This window comes from Crocodylus porosus, unplaced genomic scaffold (genome assembly GCF_001723895.1).
Source record: "Crocodylus porosus isolate Cpor-Errol unplaced genomic scaffold, CroPor_comp1, whole genome shotgun sequence".
Lineage (NCBI taxonomy): Eukaryota > Metazoa > Chordata > Crocodylia > Crocodylidae > Crocodylus > Crocodylus porosus.
In genome coordinates, this window is record NW_017728950.1 from 71,632,246 (window position 1) to 71,648,626 (window position 16,381).

General features: G+C 41.4%; 1 protein-coding gene across 4 annotated transcripts; it reads right to left on the reverse strand.

The window, feature by feature from the left end:
* Nucleotides 1–4,510: 4,510 nt before the first annotated feature.
* Nucleotides 4,511–14,881, reverse strand: CUNH9orf64 (chromosome unknown C9orf64 homolog). Of its 4 annotated transcripts, none has more exons than XM_019555380.1 (5): nucleotides 14,738–14,881; nucleotides 13,967–14,305; nucleotides 11,163–11,422; nucleotides 8,433–8,628; nucleotides 4,511–5,079 (listed from the first exon to the last, which is right to left on the reverse strand). In XM_019555380.1, exons 2-5 carry the CDS (start codon nucleotides 14,301–14,303, stop codon nucleotides 4,847–4,849), a joined length of 1,026 nt encoding a protein of 341 aa, XP_019410925.1. In that variant the 5' UTR covers nucleotides 14,304–14,305; nucleotides 14,738–14,881; the 3' UTR covers nucleotides 4,511–4,846. The 4 variants fall into 4 exon arrangements, with proteins under 4 accessions (XP_019410925.1, XP_019410923.1, XP_019410922.1 ...); XM_019555378.1 differs by having other exon boundaries at nucleotides 14,753–14,841; XM_019555377.1 differs by lacking the exon at nucleotides 14,738–14,881 and having other exon boundaries at nucleotides 13,967–14,512.
* Between the last annotated feature and the right edge of the window lie 1,500 nt (nucleotides 14,882–16,381).

Sequence of the window (16,381 nt, forward strand, 5' to 3'; positions counted from 1 at the left end):
GGATCACCTCCTTGGACCTGCTTGAGATGCATCTGTGGATGTATGACAAGGTACGGTTGGCCTTCCTGACTGCATCCCCACACTGCCAGCCCATGTTCATCTTGGCATCAATGATGACACCAAGATCCTTTTCTGCCTCTGCACTGACAAGAAGGGAGTTCCCCAGCCTTTAGGTCTGGTGCTGGTTCTTCTTCCCCAGGTGCATCACCTTGCACTTGTCAGTGTTGAATCCCATCCTATTCTCATCCGCCCATGCTTGTAACCTGTCTAGGTCCGATTGTAGCCTATTCCTTCCTTCTAACATGCCCACATCCTCCCACATCTTAGTGTCACATGACATATGTTATGAATAACTAACTATAACAGTGGTGCTCAACCTTTTGTCCCTCTGAGCCAAATGCACGGAGTGGGGCAGATCCATGGGCTAGAATAGGCATTGCACTGCCCCTGCTCAGCCCGCCCGCCTGGATCAGGCCTCACTTAGTTTCGTCTGGCCAGAACTGAGCCCCGCCACATCCTGTGCACCTGAGGTAGCCTGCAGGGCCATGCTATCTGGTGCATGAAGCTCCTGCCAGCTCCAGAAATTTGGCAGCAGGGGAGAGGCCCCCTGGCACTATGCCCTTATCACCAACTAACTACTATATCTTTTATTAGACCAACTAAAGCCAACTTGTCTAATAAAAGGTAGCACCTGATTTAGTTGGTCTAATAAAAGATACTGCATTCACCCAAAGAACCTTGTCTGCCTGTGTCCTTAGAGCAAAATGACTACACTCAACACCTGAGAACATCTAGACATTTTTTATAATGGTATTTTTTTTCCTGGAAGCCTCAAAAGCCATGAGCAAGTCCTATTCCAAGGGGTGCCATGCATCTTCCAGTCAGGGGCAGTCCTAGGACTGTGACAAAGGGAATGCATGTGGTGCAGTGCATCCTTGCCTAGAGCAGGGGTTGTCAGCCAGGGATACAGGTACTCCTGGGGGTACTCTGAAAGGTCCCAGAGGGTATGTCAGGGTGGGTGGGGACGGAGTGCCACCAGCCCATGCCACTGCCTCACAGGAGCAGGGCCAGGGCGGGTGAGAACAGGGCTGTACAGATGCCACGTTGCTGCCACTTGCCACCCCCTTCCCCCCCTGCTCCATGTCTGGCCACTTGCCTCCCCCTTTTTAGTACACTTATTAAAAAGGGAGCTGGCAGGAGTACACTTATTAGAAAAGGGTAAAAACTCCTAGCCTATAGCATCACACCTTCTTCTTCAGTGAAAGGGAAACTAGAAGCTTGAGGAATACGCCAAGGGCCCAGCACTCTATTACCCAATTCCAGATCAAAGCCAATACATGTGGAACTAGAAGAATGTGTACTGATTAGGTACAGGGTCTGTAAAATTCACCCTCCCCCCCAAACTGACGCAAAAACACAGTAAGAAGATACTGGATTGTAAGTCCCATTGTTGCTCTAGTTAAACATGTCTCATATTCAGGTCTATAAGACAAAATCAAGGCTTCTTGAGTGTCTGCACAGTGCCTCCAATTCTTCACTATCATTCATCTCTATACCTAAGTTAGCACTATTTTGCCAAGTTAAGGTTTTCAACCAGAACTAAAACCATTCTGCACAGTTATGAAATAGAAGAGACTTTTCCAGAAACGGCTAACAGACAGCCATACCGCACAAGAAAGGACAGTTAAAAAAGTAAAATATCAAGACCTTAAAAAAGGATAGAGGGGTATTAACAAATGTGGACTGAAAAGAAACTAGTAGGAATGAGGGAGATGAAAATGAGCCATGAAGTCAATAGACTCTCTCAGCACTGCCTCTATTTCTATTCAGGGCCTGAATAGAAATACTGCTGCCCCTCTTAGCAGGCACTTGGTTTTAGTTTTGGTGGAACAAGAATCAAAGCGGAGGGGGAGGGGGAGGGGGAGTTCAACTGCATCCCAAATCTCCCCTCTCCCAGATCTGTCCTTGCTTCAAGTCTGTCTGGGGGCAAGTGTATTCAGGAGCACCTCAAGTCTAAAACAGTTGAAACCCTTATCCTATAGTGCATGTAATAATAGTTACAGTTCAGGTGCTCAACCAGATCTGGCCCCTGATGTCAAGCCACCTTGCCTGCAGAGCTCCCCTCTTGTATGAAAATGTGACAGGGGAGTAGTGCCACCACTCCTCTACTACCAAATTTCTGGAGCAGTCAGAAGCCTCATATACCAGATAGCATGGCCCTGCATGCTCCCTCAGGTGCACAGGATGATACAGGGTCCAATCCCAGAGCATGGGGCCTAATTCTGATCCCAGGGGCAAGCCAAGGCCACTTGGGGCCCAATCCAGGTGTGTGGGGCTGGGCAGAGGCAGTTCAGGGTCTATTTTAACCCATGAACCTGACTGAGCCTGTTCATTTGGCCCACAGGGACAAAAGGTGGGATACTGTTGTAGTTATCCATAAAGTGTGAAACAGATATCATACCCCTGTGAGTACCCAGAAAAGGCTGGTACAAAGCAGTATGTGACCAGTCAGGATCTGGATTTGGGTTTATTCATGTTTGTTTGATTTTTTTAATACAAAATAAAATACCTACAGTTATTAACTCAATGCTTGTGAGCCTTGCAAAAAAAGGCTTCAGAGGCACCTGGATAGAAAAAGTGTGAAGGCTGAACAGATCAGAACGAGAAAGGTATTTCAGGCTTCTGGGGCAGAGAAAGTCAGAAAGCACATTTTTATAGAGATAACATCCATCTCTGCTCAAAGGAAAAATATTTTAAAAGGAGAGGAATATTAGCAGAAGTGGAGGTCAGTTGTAAATGTCACATGCAGGTATGGCTCATACACAGCAAAATTATGATTTCCTCTGAGAGGTAACTTACCTCTCTCATACTAGATTTATCTAAAGTTTATTATTGTCTCAGACATCAAGACATGGGATCTTGTGTTGTTTTAACAAAATCATGGGGGGAAGATACAAGGGGATTTGCATTAAATAAATAAATAAATCCAAGTATGGGTTATACCTATCTACACTCATAGGCATCCAGAAAGGAAGCTATCAACTACACAATGAGAGACATACAGGACACACATCCTCTCAAGTAACCTACGTTTGCCACATGTTAAACCTAATTTTGAAAAACTGACAAGAGTTCTGTATTTTTGCATTTAGCTTGTTGCCTGTTGGTAGTGACAAAATTCCCCGTTTTTATATAAATAAAAACAGAGAGAAAGACACAATAAGACTTAACACAGGTCTTCATTCTTTTCAAGGAGTAATGGGTATCATACTCAGGAATAACTTGAGGGGTCAGGGTCCACAGGAACATCACCACACTGCTCAGTTACTCAAACACCAAGAAAGCATTTAAAAAGGGGAAAGAACACTGTGGACACCTTATTTTAATACCCTCAAGACAATCCAAAATGTGTCTAGGTTTTATACATATCTGAATATTTGTTATTTATATGAATAAAAAGCTGAATTAAAATAAAGGTTTCTTAGAGAAAAAACAAGCGCAAAAAAATTCAATCCAAAAAGGTAAGTTTTCCTCTGAGAAGTTATAAATACCTGAACATGTATTTAAACAAATATATAAAATACCTCCTATATCAACATGAGTGCATCTGCATTCACTCCTCCAATCCACTATGATGTCAACTTTATTCAGCTTATATAATAAATGTACGGGGAATTCGGTACAAGTATGCAATTAAATCATCCTCTTGGCATGAGTGATTGACTTAAAAAAGTGGTGCATGAAAAAAATCATAACATTTTGAAGGACTAAGTTATGAATTACAAAGTATTTTATGCTCTGTAAGCCTTTAATCAAAAGTTCAGCAAGGCAGTTTGCAATATATAATGTAAATGAGACAAATAAACTGAATGCTTGATTAACCAAGCACCATATTTACCCAAATCCAAGACCACTTTGAACTTAAGATGACTCCCCAATAATTGGATTCTAAACATGGAAAATGATAACATATGCATTTTTCATTTCTAGAATGTAATTGTTGAAGGGTTGTCTTAAATTCTTCCTCCCTACTGTTGTGGCAAGGAAAGCAGCAGTGGGGGCAAGAGGCCAGATCCATGCCCTTTGCCACCTCTTGCCCTTTCTGCCTGCCCCCCACCCTTTACTTGTGCCTGCCCCCTGGTGCCTGTCCTGTCCCTCACCCCCAGCTGCACACCGTGGTTCTCCCTCACATGCCCTCCTCACCATGTGATTACCTCTGTATGCCCCTTGCTGTGAGCCTCCTTCACTGCCATACGAGCCAGCCTGGCCCAGTTTGCCTTGGGCCTGGAGCCAAATCCAGAGTCGGGCAGCTGACTGCCCCAGGCCCATTCTTGAAACTAAGACAAGACTTTTTTCTTCCCATATTGACTGGGGAGAAAAACTTCATCTTGGATTCAAGTAAATACAGTAGTTCCATTTTAATAGCTTGGCAATTTGAAGTCCTGATGTCTTAACTTTATTTCAAGTATTTTCTAACTAAAAATAAAACCAAAAACACAAAAAACCCCAGCCCTTAGCTGAATGCAAATTTTATAAAGGTATAACTGTAGCAATAATACAATTAAGAAAAGCAAAACTGTCCACAGTATTTAAACAGTGTATATAGAACTAAGTTAGCAGAAAATGTGTATCCTACAACTCATTACAAATTTTAAAGGTTAATTCTAATCAGGGGTAGCAAAAGAGAATACTCAGGTTCAGGAAACATGGAGAAAAAAGTTAAGACAGCAGAAAATAGGAATTTAAACTTGTTACTGCATTGTTTCAAACCAGTATATAAAAAAACCTGCTGAGCAGATACAAATTGTAATAATGTATTTATGAGATATTTAAGAAATTGATGTAGTTAGTAATATATGCAACGTACTCGATGAAATGGAATATATTTCATATCTTCCCTGTGATTCCTGGCATAGTCCCAAAGATAATAATCTAGAAGAACTGCATTGATCTTTTCATTCATGTTCTGTCCTTTCTTGTTATAAAGTTCCAGTAAGCGATCACAAATTAATTCACAACACCAAACAGAACAGCCTCGAATCTCTACCTCTTGCTTATCTCCAGACTGGAACAGGACTCCTGCGGGATACAGTATATAGCACTCAAATTAGTGTTTAGTGGAATAAAAGACAGAACTCTGAGAATGTACTAAACCAGGGGTAAGCAACCTCTGGCACAGGTACTAGGGCACGGCACACAAAGACATTTTACTTGGCACTTGTGCCTTGAGGCACATGGTGGGGAAGGGGATGGGGCTGCAATGCCACAACAAGGATTGGGCCCCTTGTGGCTCCCCTGCCATCTGCTCTTGGCCCATCACCTTCTTACAAGTTGAGGTTTTTGGGACTCTGCTGAAAAATGTTAATGACCCCTGTACTAAACTCTCTCTGTAACATAGGTATGCTTAGTCTAACACAGAGTGCAGATTTAATGCATCATACTATAAGCCAAAAATATCAAGCCCATGTGTTTTCTATGTATATTTATGTGTTGCTGAATTGTCAGTTTTGCATCCAATCAAGAATCCAGCCTATTTATTTTTTTGGAGCAGAGGAGGGGGAGGGCAGGTAGAGGTGCTTTGCAATTCATCCATAAGAAAAAAAATGCAAATCACTGTGTATCCAAACGAAGTCCAGAATATATAGTTTTATGAGTATGAATCCAGTCCTTATAAAGAAATACAGGGCACTGACAGATGTGAAACCCTCCCCTCCCACCAAAAACCAAACAAAACACCCAAACAAACCCCAGTGCTTTACAAGAAAAGGAGCAGGTTAGTTTGACCTGGCTCCAAAGCATCTGTATAGATTGGGTGCTTCAGAGGGACTTTTTGGTGCTTTTATCTAGATTCAATCAGCTGTTTGATAAAGCATCAAAAGTCCCACTGAAGTGTCCAACCTATACAGACATTGGGTGAGCTGGGTCAAACCAACACAATGCCTCTTCTGGGCATGTGCTATGTTCAATGCAGGGGTGCACCATGCTGAAAGTAAAGCACTGTTTGCTTTTTCAGGTCTGTAAGCAGCCACATTGACTGACATAAAGTTCTTTTAATCTAAGACGTTCCTATTAAACAAGCTCATCTTGAGAATCAAGATTGCATTCTGTGCCCAAAACTGGGAATGATTAGTCCCAGTACTTTGATTCCTTCATGAAGTACAATATATGATATCCAGATTGTCAGGTTGAGAACTTATTTGCCTGGAAGACTTGCTCACAGAGACGAAATATAAGCACAAGAACTGTACCCTCCCCCACTCCCAAAAAACAAAAACCCCCCCCAAAAAGGTTAGAAGACTGGGAGCTGTTTGCTTTTAAAATTAGTGATTAAGGAGAACATAGCAATAAATGAACTAGTATTTATAATACATGATGTGCCCTAGAATGCATTCATCTTAGGGTGTGGAACACATGTAAGAATCAAACCATTCCTAAATGTCACTGATTGGGAACCAGTTTACAACTGTTACAGGTGAGAGGTACAACAATTTTAGGCATTCAAGTGCTGTTGCTCCAACGTCAGGGGTTGGGAGTAAGTATCCATTCCAGCATGCCTCACTGCAGGTAACTGGGGGAAGTGTTTGCACCCATGCTGTGGGGGGGTCAGAAATAGTGGGTAACATCTTTTACTTCTCTGCTTTACCCTCTCTCCAAAGTATGAGTTCAATAAACTTGAAAAGCTTCCAATATGCTTACCTGACTTGGGGTGGCCAAGGGGAGAATGGCAGACAGTAAATGCTTGGACCCACACATTTGGGTTCTCAAGGTCTTGGGGGAAGGGGGGGGGGAAGGAGGCAGGCATATGATGATGAGGGCCTCTGTTGAGTAAGGGGTAACAATATACCTGGTTGTTAGAAAGAGCTTTTGCTGAATAAACAGCTCAGGCAAGCTCACTGATGAAGTGCCAATGAAAGGGGAGAAAAAGGCAGGAGGGAGAACAGTAGAGGAGGCTGTGTACCAGAGCAACCAATTGCAGCATGGGTACTGGGGGAGTGAGGAGCAATGAAGTATGGGCGGCTTGGAACACAGATCTGTGTCATGATGTGCTTGGTCATCTCCCAGGTAACACTGAAATGCTATACTATGAACTGGTTAAACACAACACCCCAAAACAAACAAAAACCACCTCAAAGTGACAACACCCCAAAACAAAATCCCATATACCCCAAACAAAAAAAAAAAAATTATAAAAAAACCTATCAAAAGCCCCAAGCAAAAAACACCCCCCAAAAAACCCCACATGAAAAAACCCCAAAATATCCCCCCAAAATCCTCAAAACCCAAAGAAGTCTAAAGCCTCCCACCCCCCAAAAAAATACCCAAATACACCAAAAAATCCTTGATTTTCCAAGTGCACTTTTGAATTGTTCCAGGAAGCTTTAAAGCAGTTTAATAGATTTGTGCATCTGTCACTTTCAGGTTAAAACTGCATTTAAACCACTTGGAGTGTTACATGTAACCATGCCTTTACTTGTACGTGAAGATTATTGCAGAGATGAGCTGACAATCAAATTGCCAAAATTCAGCACAGAAAAAGGAAAGCCAAAGAAAGCTACTTGTATATAACATACTTATTATATAAACAAATAGTTGAGGTGAATTTCATTTCTACTTTTAGTTGTTTACAGTTAACATAATAAACCCACAAAAAACCCTTGATAAACTAAAGAATATCAAACAATCATTTTACCACAGGAGGGCAGCTCTATTTATTATCGTTAAGTGTGTAGTCATATAATGAAAAAAACTCACATTCCATATTAGGCTAGATGCAACTATCCTAATCTGTGAACATGCACAAAGAACTGCTACAAAGGACATTCTTTTAGTCCATGGATAAGATAGGAAGATCTGTACAGTAACTCTAGAGAAATTGCTTCCACAACTTTCAGAGCTTCACTTGTTGCCATGTGCATATTTACATCAAAACTAACAAGAGGGCTTTATATTTCTAAACTATTATTCTTTTTTCCCCTCAATACACCATAAGAACTGCTTACAATTCACTGCAGCTCAGCAGTTTTCTCCACCCTTCTTGCATTTTATCTGAATTCATGAAGAAAGTTTGTGAAACTTGATTAGGCAGCCATCATTTTGCAAAGAATGGAACTGTGGGTGATACCACCAGCCCTAAAGAGGTTGAGTATTCAACTGATTTATACAGTACTTTATTAGCATTTCGTCAAGAACAGCTTAATCCTCATGAAAATGACAAACGGGTCTTTTTCATGTGCATCATCCCTCAAGCATGTGGTTTCTATTCCTCTCCTCATTCGTGTATAAATACACGAAGTCTGCATTCTATGGGAGAGAGGGGAAAGAAATTCCTCATGCCACCTACATAAAGATGAATCATCTCTACACTATAAAATTAGTCTTTGGGAACACCGAGACACAATAAAAATATTTGATGTAATAAGAGTTTTGCAAACCTTCATGGAGTTTCCTCATTAATTCATCAGAATATCTCATTGCTCCAAGGTGAACAAGGACTTGAGGAATCCTATAGTCAGCAAATATGGTTAAACTAGAAATGTCACTGAAACAGCCATCTTCCTTGCCCTCCAATACACTCCACGTATCAGCCACAAGTATCTGTGCCCGTTTATAGAAGGACACCTTTTTACCCTAGACAAGAAGAAAACAAATATTTAGGACCTGACAACTGCAGAGATTTCCATTTGTTAAAGGAAATGCATGTCATCATAATGGTTGCTCAGTTAAGGACTAGTTAAACAGCTGAAGGAAAAAGCAACTTGGTATACAGTAAAATAACAACATTATAGAAATAAACACCAATTTTGTATGAAAAAGACAATCTAATTAGACCATTGGTAGAACAAGTTCAAGACTTCGCCTGTAACATTGAGAAAGTTGCACCTTTTGCTTAGCTGAGGCCTACAACAGACAAAAATACCATTGATAATACTGTAAAAGGGAACAATAGACAAAAATAAAAAGACACTCCTTTTTGCCTTGCAATTCCCTTTTAAGAGCATAAGGAAGATAGGGTACCATGATTTCAGTTACTTGAGGAACAAATTGTTTTTCAAGCAATACATTTTATAAAGCAAATGCCTATAAAACTGGTGGCTTGTCTTAGTTTCAGAAAGTTCGCTAAGAGATTCAGAACAGGTAAGTCTATTTGGATTAATTTTTTCAATGGTCTGTGTGACACTAATATAAATGTTTATTTTATCATTTTGTATGCTTTTGTTATTGGGAGTTATTGGGGAAATGTCATTTGTTTTCAGATTTCCCACTCCCCGTCTCATTTTCTACTCTCTCCTGACCCTGTACTGAAATTGGAGACCTAACTTATGGTAGCTTGGTGTGCTGCCATGGAAACAGCATTGATAATTTTAACACTGTTACTGTGGCCTCATGTGCAAGCATTGATTTTGTTTCAACAGAGGTGTAAATTTGATCCATAGCACTTCATTCACCTTCATAACATGCAGCTTGCCTAGGGAAATCAGAGATAGGCTCTGCATTACTGCAACAGGCTCTTTGACTGTGCAAATGTTTATAGTCTGGGATCACTGTGTGGGTTACATTTCCAATCTGGAGTTTACTGCTGCTTTTAATGAGTCTTGCGTTATAAAGCACTCAGTACCATCCTGTGAAGGTGACAAACGCATTCTATTAATCACTTTACTAGAAGGAATTTAATCTTTTGATCATAAAATATATTTACTTTAAGAAAAAATAATATGCTTTGAACAAACTCAGAAGTTCAGAGACTAGTGCCAGTGGACTTCTGAATGAAGTTTCCTACAGATATGAAACCTTACTTCTTTGTAGGAAATCACAAGGGAATTAAATAATGTCACCTACTGAAAACAAGCTGGAAAAAATCAATAGTTAGTTATAAATACCATTCAGCATTTTGCTGGCCCAGTTTCTCTTTGGTTCCTTTATAGGACACATGCTGTCACTTTCACTTCATGGTTTCCAAGAAAAATATCTTGAAAAAAAAACACTACGACCATGGGTTGTACTTATCATCCCTAATGTTAGTGCAAACCTTTTGGAAATTATAATGCGACTGCTGAGCACTCCTGTAAATGACTAAAATACAGCTGCTGATGCCCAATATAGAACATGCTAGTACAGACAAAGTCTAGAGTAGACCGAAGATATAAGCAAGAGAAGAAGAAAATTGGCCAGACCTAATTTCCTTCACAGTAGCTCTTTCCTTTCAGGGACTATGTCTTAATCTGCTGCTGTCCCATAAAAGATAGATCTATTGTGCAGAAGCATAACATTCTGAATTAATTCTGTTTGCATTCATTAATGTAATAACCACTGAAATCAACAGGAGTCAAGGGGCAGATTGCAAGCAGCTGAAGAAGAAATGTGTTTTTTTTTCTTATGTGCTTGTATGGAGTTTAGGATAACAGAGTTCTGATCCAATTGGGAACTATGGCCATGACTGCAATACAGCTAATAAACAACAGCAAGAAGAGTGAAGAAGGAAAAAAACCAGGGGAAACAAAATAATGGGAAAGCATGGGGTTTTTTTGTGGATATGATTTACTTATCCAGGCATGAAATAAAGTCAGCTTGTATTGGGCTTCAAGGATAAGAAAGAGTTACATAAAGAGAGTGATTGGTTCTCTAGGATTAGCTTTGTAGACAAAGCTTACTCAGTTTCACTCCATCATAAAATTAGAAAGATATTATAGTTTTTAAAAAGGTTCCTATTAACATTACTATTTATACGGTAGAATTTAAGGTCTGATTTGCTTTTCGTTAGGTACAATTTTGGCCTTTTACTAATCTAACAGAAATGCCAATAAAAACAAACAGTTTATTTCACTGTGGCTTTCAGTCTGCTTTATACTTTCAGGTACATTTGCAATTTTACAACACAGTAGTATCTGGATTGCAAACCCCAAAGACGACTGAGTATATGTTGAGCAACAAACTTGTTAGAATTGAAATCCTAAAGTTACATTTTCGTGGAATGTAGATTACATAGATTTTATTTCTTGTTTTTCTAAAAGTCCTTAATTTGAATAAAAAAAATTGGCCAGATCATCTACATAAAGGAGAAGTTTCTATAGACAATTGAATCTAAACAGTACTTCTTGGGATAGCCAAAAAATTAAAGAGCAAGCACTTTTAAAATGAAAAATTCTGTAACAGAAGCAACTTACCTGAAATATAGCCTCATCTCTATAAGAAGGAAAATTTTCTACTATTAAACATAGTAGTTTTTGAGCACTTTTCTGACTCATTTTAACACAGGTAAGGTAAGAACCTCCAAACTTCTCAAGCAGAACTGTCCCACTTTCATTTAGCACACGATGTCTCTCTTCAATCAAAGGCATAGGGACTTCTGTGTCAGAGCGAAATACATGCTTAACCTGCTCAAGTGTCATGGTGGCATAATAGGAGGCACTGGTAATAGGTATTCCTTCAAGTAAAAGAGGGAGAAAAAAGCCATTTAGAACTTCAAAGTCTCTGTCAAGCTCCAATACAATAATGCACTAAATACAGAAGTTTATATTAAACTGTAGACTAAAAAAACAGTTCATGGATTCGTAAGATAAATCAAATATTCAGATAAGAGTTAAGTTTTAAATGGAGACATAAATGTAAGTCCTTACATAAGTAAATAGCACTTACTCTTTTAGCTTACAGTTCCCAAGATATGGCTGTATCTTTCTTCCCTTTAATTCCCCACCCCACACCCCGGGGTCTTTGAGGTTTTCTTTAAATATTAGGCCAGACAAATCATTTGAAGCCCATACTTTAACACTTAAGGGCTAGATGGTTAGAAGTTTTACCAATACACTCACCATTAGTCTTGTGCTGGTGAAAATGATTAGCAACCACAACTGTGCTAGTGTGTAATCACTAGCACAAACCAAGCAAAAGTGCTTTCCTATGATTTCTAGACCTTCAGTAATGTGGGAGAATTTCTTAAGACTGTCACTGAATAAGGCTTACTTGTTAACCACAGAAATAAATGAGCTGAATGTGAGAAGCAAGGATATTTGCAGATGATGACTGAATTGCATTCAAAAGCTTCTCTAAGTTTATCCCAACTACACACTTGGTCTAATAAAAGGTATCTCCTACAAAAATCCTTGCATGTCACAAATTTCCTGGACCATCATGACTTACAACATTGTTCTCACAGTAATAATTTTTTTTTAAAGTACGTGGGAAAGGTTAGTTAATGGGGGGCAGGGAAGGGAGAGGCAGGGAGATAGAAATAGCTTCACCTTTCCAACTGTTTATTTCCTGTAAAAATGAGTATTATCAGAGGCCCATTAGTTATAGCGAGTCCTGAACACCCTCACCCCTTTTTGCTGTGCTGGATGTGTCACTACACTTCAGCTCCCAGAAGCAGTTCAGTCTGAATTACAATGATTAGCATGCAAGAAGCAGATTGTGAGAGAGTTTCAAGCAGTTGAGAAGCACAGGCCAGTCATCGCACCCAGTACTAATATGGTGGCCCCAGGAAAAAACAATGGTCACAGGCCATGACTCAGTTTCCCTGCTCCCTACTCAATCAAGAGCTCTTCATCTCAGAGAAATGGGCAGGAGTAGACATTTGAACCTGATCTATAAAAACTTGCCCACACAAAGTTTTAAGTGTGGAAGTCTGGAACTTGCCTCAAACCATGAGGATGGATTTGGAGGGCCCTGAGACCTCACCACTCAGTTGTGAGTACGTCTGCATAGTCTCTGCTGCTCTTGGTAATGTTGTCCGATTGCTAATATCCCAATAAACTGGTGCATGGTCCAGAGGAACTTGCTTTGGCCTCTCTTGTACTTCTCCAGATCAAATGAAAGCCCCCAGAAACATCCTGGGTGTAACATTAGATCACTTGATAGTGAAGTAACTCACATGGGGCAGTCTGCACAACTAAGGACTCAATTTGAAGTTGATTTTGAGTTACAAACACACAAGCAAAAAAAAAAAAAAAAAATTATGGTAGGCCCCTGCTGCATGTTATATTTATTACTCAATTTACTAGAGAACTGTGCAATCTATTTAAACTGGCCACACCTGCAAAATAATCATCACACAACAAATTAATAAATCATGTAAGAAATTTAGGTCAGCCACAAATGCAAAGTAATTCTCACACAATTAACTGGTGAACCTTGCAATAAAATTTAATTGTCACACCACACAATAGAAGTGGTGAACCGTGCAATTCATTTACGCCAGTCGTATGCAAAATAATTCTTCACACAATGAAGCAGCGAATAGCACAACATATTCAGCCAGGCTGCATGTGCAAAGTAATCCTCTCACAATTAAGTGGTGAATGGTGCAATTAATTTAAACCAGCCACAGGTACAAAGTAATCACCACACAATGAACTGGTGAATCATGCAAGAAATTTAGGACAGCCACACATACAAAGCAATTCTGACTCAATTCACCAATTCATGCAGTAAGTTCAGAGCGGCCACATGTGCAAAGTAATTACCATGCAATGAACTGATAAAGCATGCAATAAATTTAAGACAGCCACATGTGAGAACTAAATTCTCATGCAAGTTGCTGGTGAATCACGCAATAAATTTAGAGCAAAGTAATTGTCACACAGTGAACTTGGGAACTGTGTAAATTTAAGTCAGCCACAAGCGCCAAGTACAATCCTCACACAATTCACTGGTGAGTTGCACAATACATTTAGAGCAGCCACATGTACAAAGTAATCAGTACAAAACAAAGTGGCAAGTCACACAATCAATTTAAGCCAGCCACACGTGCCAAGTGATTCCTCACACCCCAACAGTGGTGAAGAGCTCTGAAGAGCGCCAACATGTGGGAAATCTGGGGGTTGACAACATGGGACAGACAGCTAGGCTAGAGCAGGTTTCCAGCCAGAAATGTGTGGCAAGGCCCTCAGCCTTAAGCATGGCAACCACTGGCCTGGAGACCACCTCCTTGCATGCAGGAGAACTGAGGCCAGGAGGTGGAGAGGACACGCACCATCGTCGAGGGCTCTGTTGACAGCAGCACAGAGGGACCAGTAGCCAGTGTACATCTTGCCCTTGTACTTGATGGCGCAGCCCTGCCCCTGGTACTCGGCCCAGAAGGAAAAGTTGAGTGTGTCCACGAGGAACACCCAGCCCAGCGCCTCCTCGCTTGCCGCCCGCGGATGCAGCTCGTGTAGCGCCTTCCAGGCAGCCAGCCCAAAGGCTGGCTCCACAACACGGTCGAAGAGGAACTCAGCCACCTTCCTTGTGCCCACCTCGTCCACACGCACATCCACGCTGTGGGCTGCAATGAGCCGGGCAGACTCCTTTGGACACAGGGTGGCTTGCATGGCTGCAGTAGGGGAAAGCAGAGGCCTTTTTATAATATCTCCTTTCAGACCCTGCAAGCTGCCTGCTTCATTTGTTCTGGTTCCTAGCTTAGCTAGACATGTCATTGCTTGCTCTACTTGGCTGGCTAGGGTGGCTGTGGCAGCCGCAAAACCTCACTGCAGCCGCTCAGAGACAGGCATTGACGCCTCCGACCCCCCACCTCCCCACCCCCTCACCTGCGGCTCCCTCCAGCCCCGGGCAGCACTAGCACCGAGCCAGGAAGCCACCCCCCGCAGCCAATCACCGCGAGCCTCATTTGCGAAGAAGCGCGTCACCGCGCGCCAGGACGTCCCTCCGGCTAGCCCAAAGGCGCATGCGCCGAGCGCAATACCTCTGGGTAGGGCGAGCGCGACGAGGCACGTGACCCCGCAGGAAGAGTCGGCTAGGAAACGACCTTGGAGTGAGCGACCGGGGAGTTGCTGGCGAAGCCGTTTCAGGCTGGGGCGCAGCGGAGGCTTACTTCGCCAGCAGGGCGGCCCAGGGTACCCCGGTGGGCCGGCAGACTGCAGTGCAGCAGCGCGGAGTGGGAAAGCGGGACTTCCGGAGCTGCTGCTGCAAGATGCCCAAGGGAATCAGTATACAAGGGGGCAGGGGTCGTGTTCGGCTGTCCACGGAATGGCCGGGATTGGAGCCAGTGCTGTGCAGAGAAAACGTCTTCTGAAACGTTTCAGCTGAAATGTGGGGATGGGAAGCACTCGAACACTGTCACTTTACAAGCAGTCTTTTCAGTCATACGTGAACGAGGGCCCAGGAAAAGGCAGAAGCTTCAAGGATACTCCTAACTAGGAAACAGGAAATGTATTTCTCTGGAAAGTGGCTTGAGTGACCCAACCTTTGGCTTTGATTATAAGGGCACATTGTGACATTTCCAATGCTCCTGCTTCTGACCCACACAGTGCCATTTACTGGTGGTGTTACAGAGCACTGACCCTCAGAGTCCAGAAAGGAAAAAAGAAAAGAAAAATCAAGCCTGTGCCATTTTTACATGCATTATTTTTTCAGACAGTGAAAGTCTGTACTTTGTGGGATTGTTGGTTGTAGCTGTGTTGGTCTAAGGATATAGACAAACCAGGTTCTTTGGGCAGATGTGCTTATCTTTTATTAGGCCAACTAAATAGCTGGAGCTTTTCTACAGTTCTGCTCCAACTGGGTGGGCAAGGGCTTTTAATACACATTTTTTTTCCAGGGGGAAAACTAGAACAGGAACTTACTGGATAGCATTTAATATAATGCTGATTAAAAAAACCCAGGTATATTAAAAGGTACAACTTCCAAACACCCAGCCCCTTTCATTGCGGTGGGCTGCTGCGTGGGGCACAGCTTGTTGACAACAGAGAAATGTGAAACACTCCAAAAATAAAAACACTTAAACCTGTGGATTGAGATAGTCAGAATAAAAATCCACTCAAACTGGAGCCATCACATCCAGTTGTGCAGTGTTTTTTTCCAATATTTTTTTATTTAGGAAGTGAAATTAAAATGTATTAACTATAAATACAAATGCCAAGATATTACAGGAGATATCCAGAGGTACTTAATAATTTCTGAATTTCTCACAAGTATTTCCTATGTAATTCAACATACAACAGGAAACAATACAAGTGTGTCATGTAGATTTGTATACAATGAAAAACAGGTTACAGTTAGAGTTAGACACTGTCAAATTGCCAATTATCAAAAACGTCTACCTTATACAATTGCAAGATTGGAAAACAATTAGAATTTATTTATCAGGAGACGCACCGACTTTCATCTCTTTAGAATTGTTATTTGGCTTAAGCAAGGCTGCCAACTAGATGTACTCAATCATTGTAACTCACTGAAATCAGTTTTGAAAGATTTTATTCATATACTGTCGCCACTATAAATGTGCTGCAATCAAATAAGTATGGGCAAACAGAAAAAAAACAAACCTCAGACAATGGTTTTGCAAGTGTTACAATTTCCTCTCAGGTAGCAAAGCACTGAGTTAGTTTTCACCAATACTTTTCATTTGCCAAAATACTTAAGTTTGTCTATATCAAAGAGCAGAAAAGCA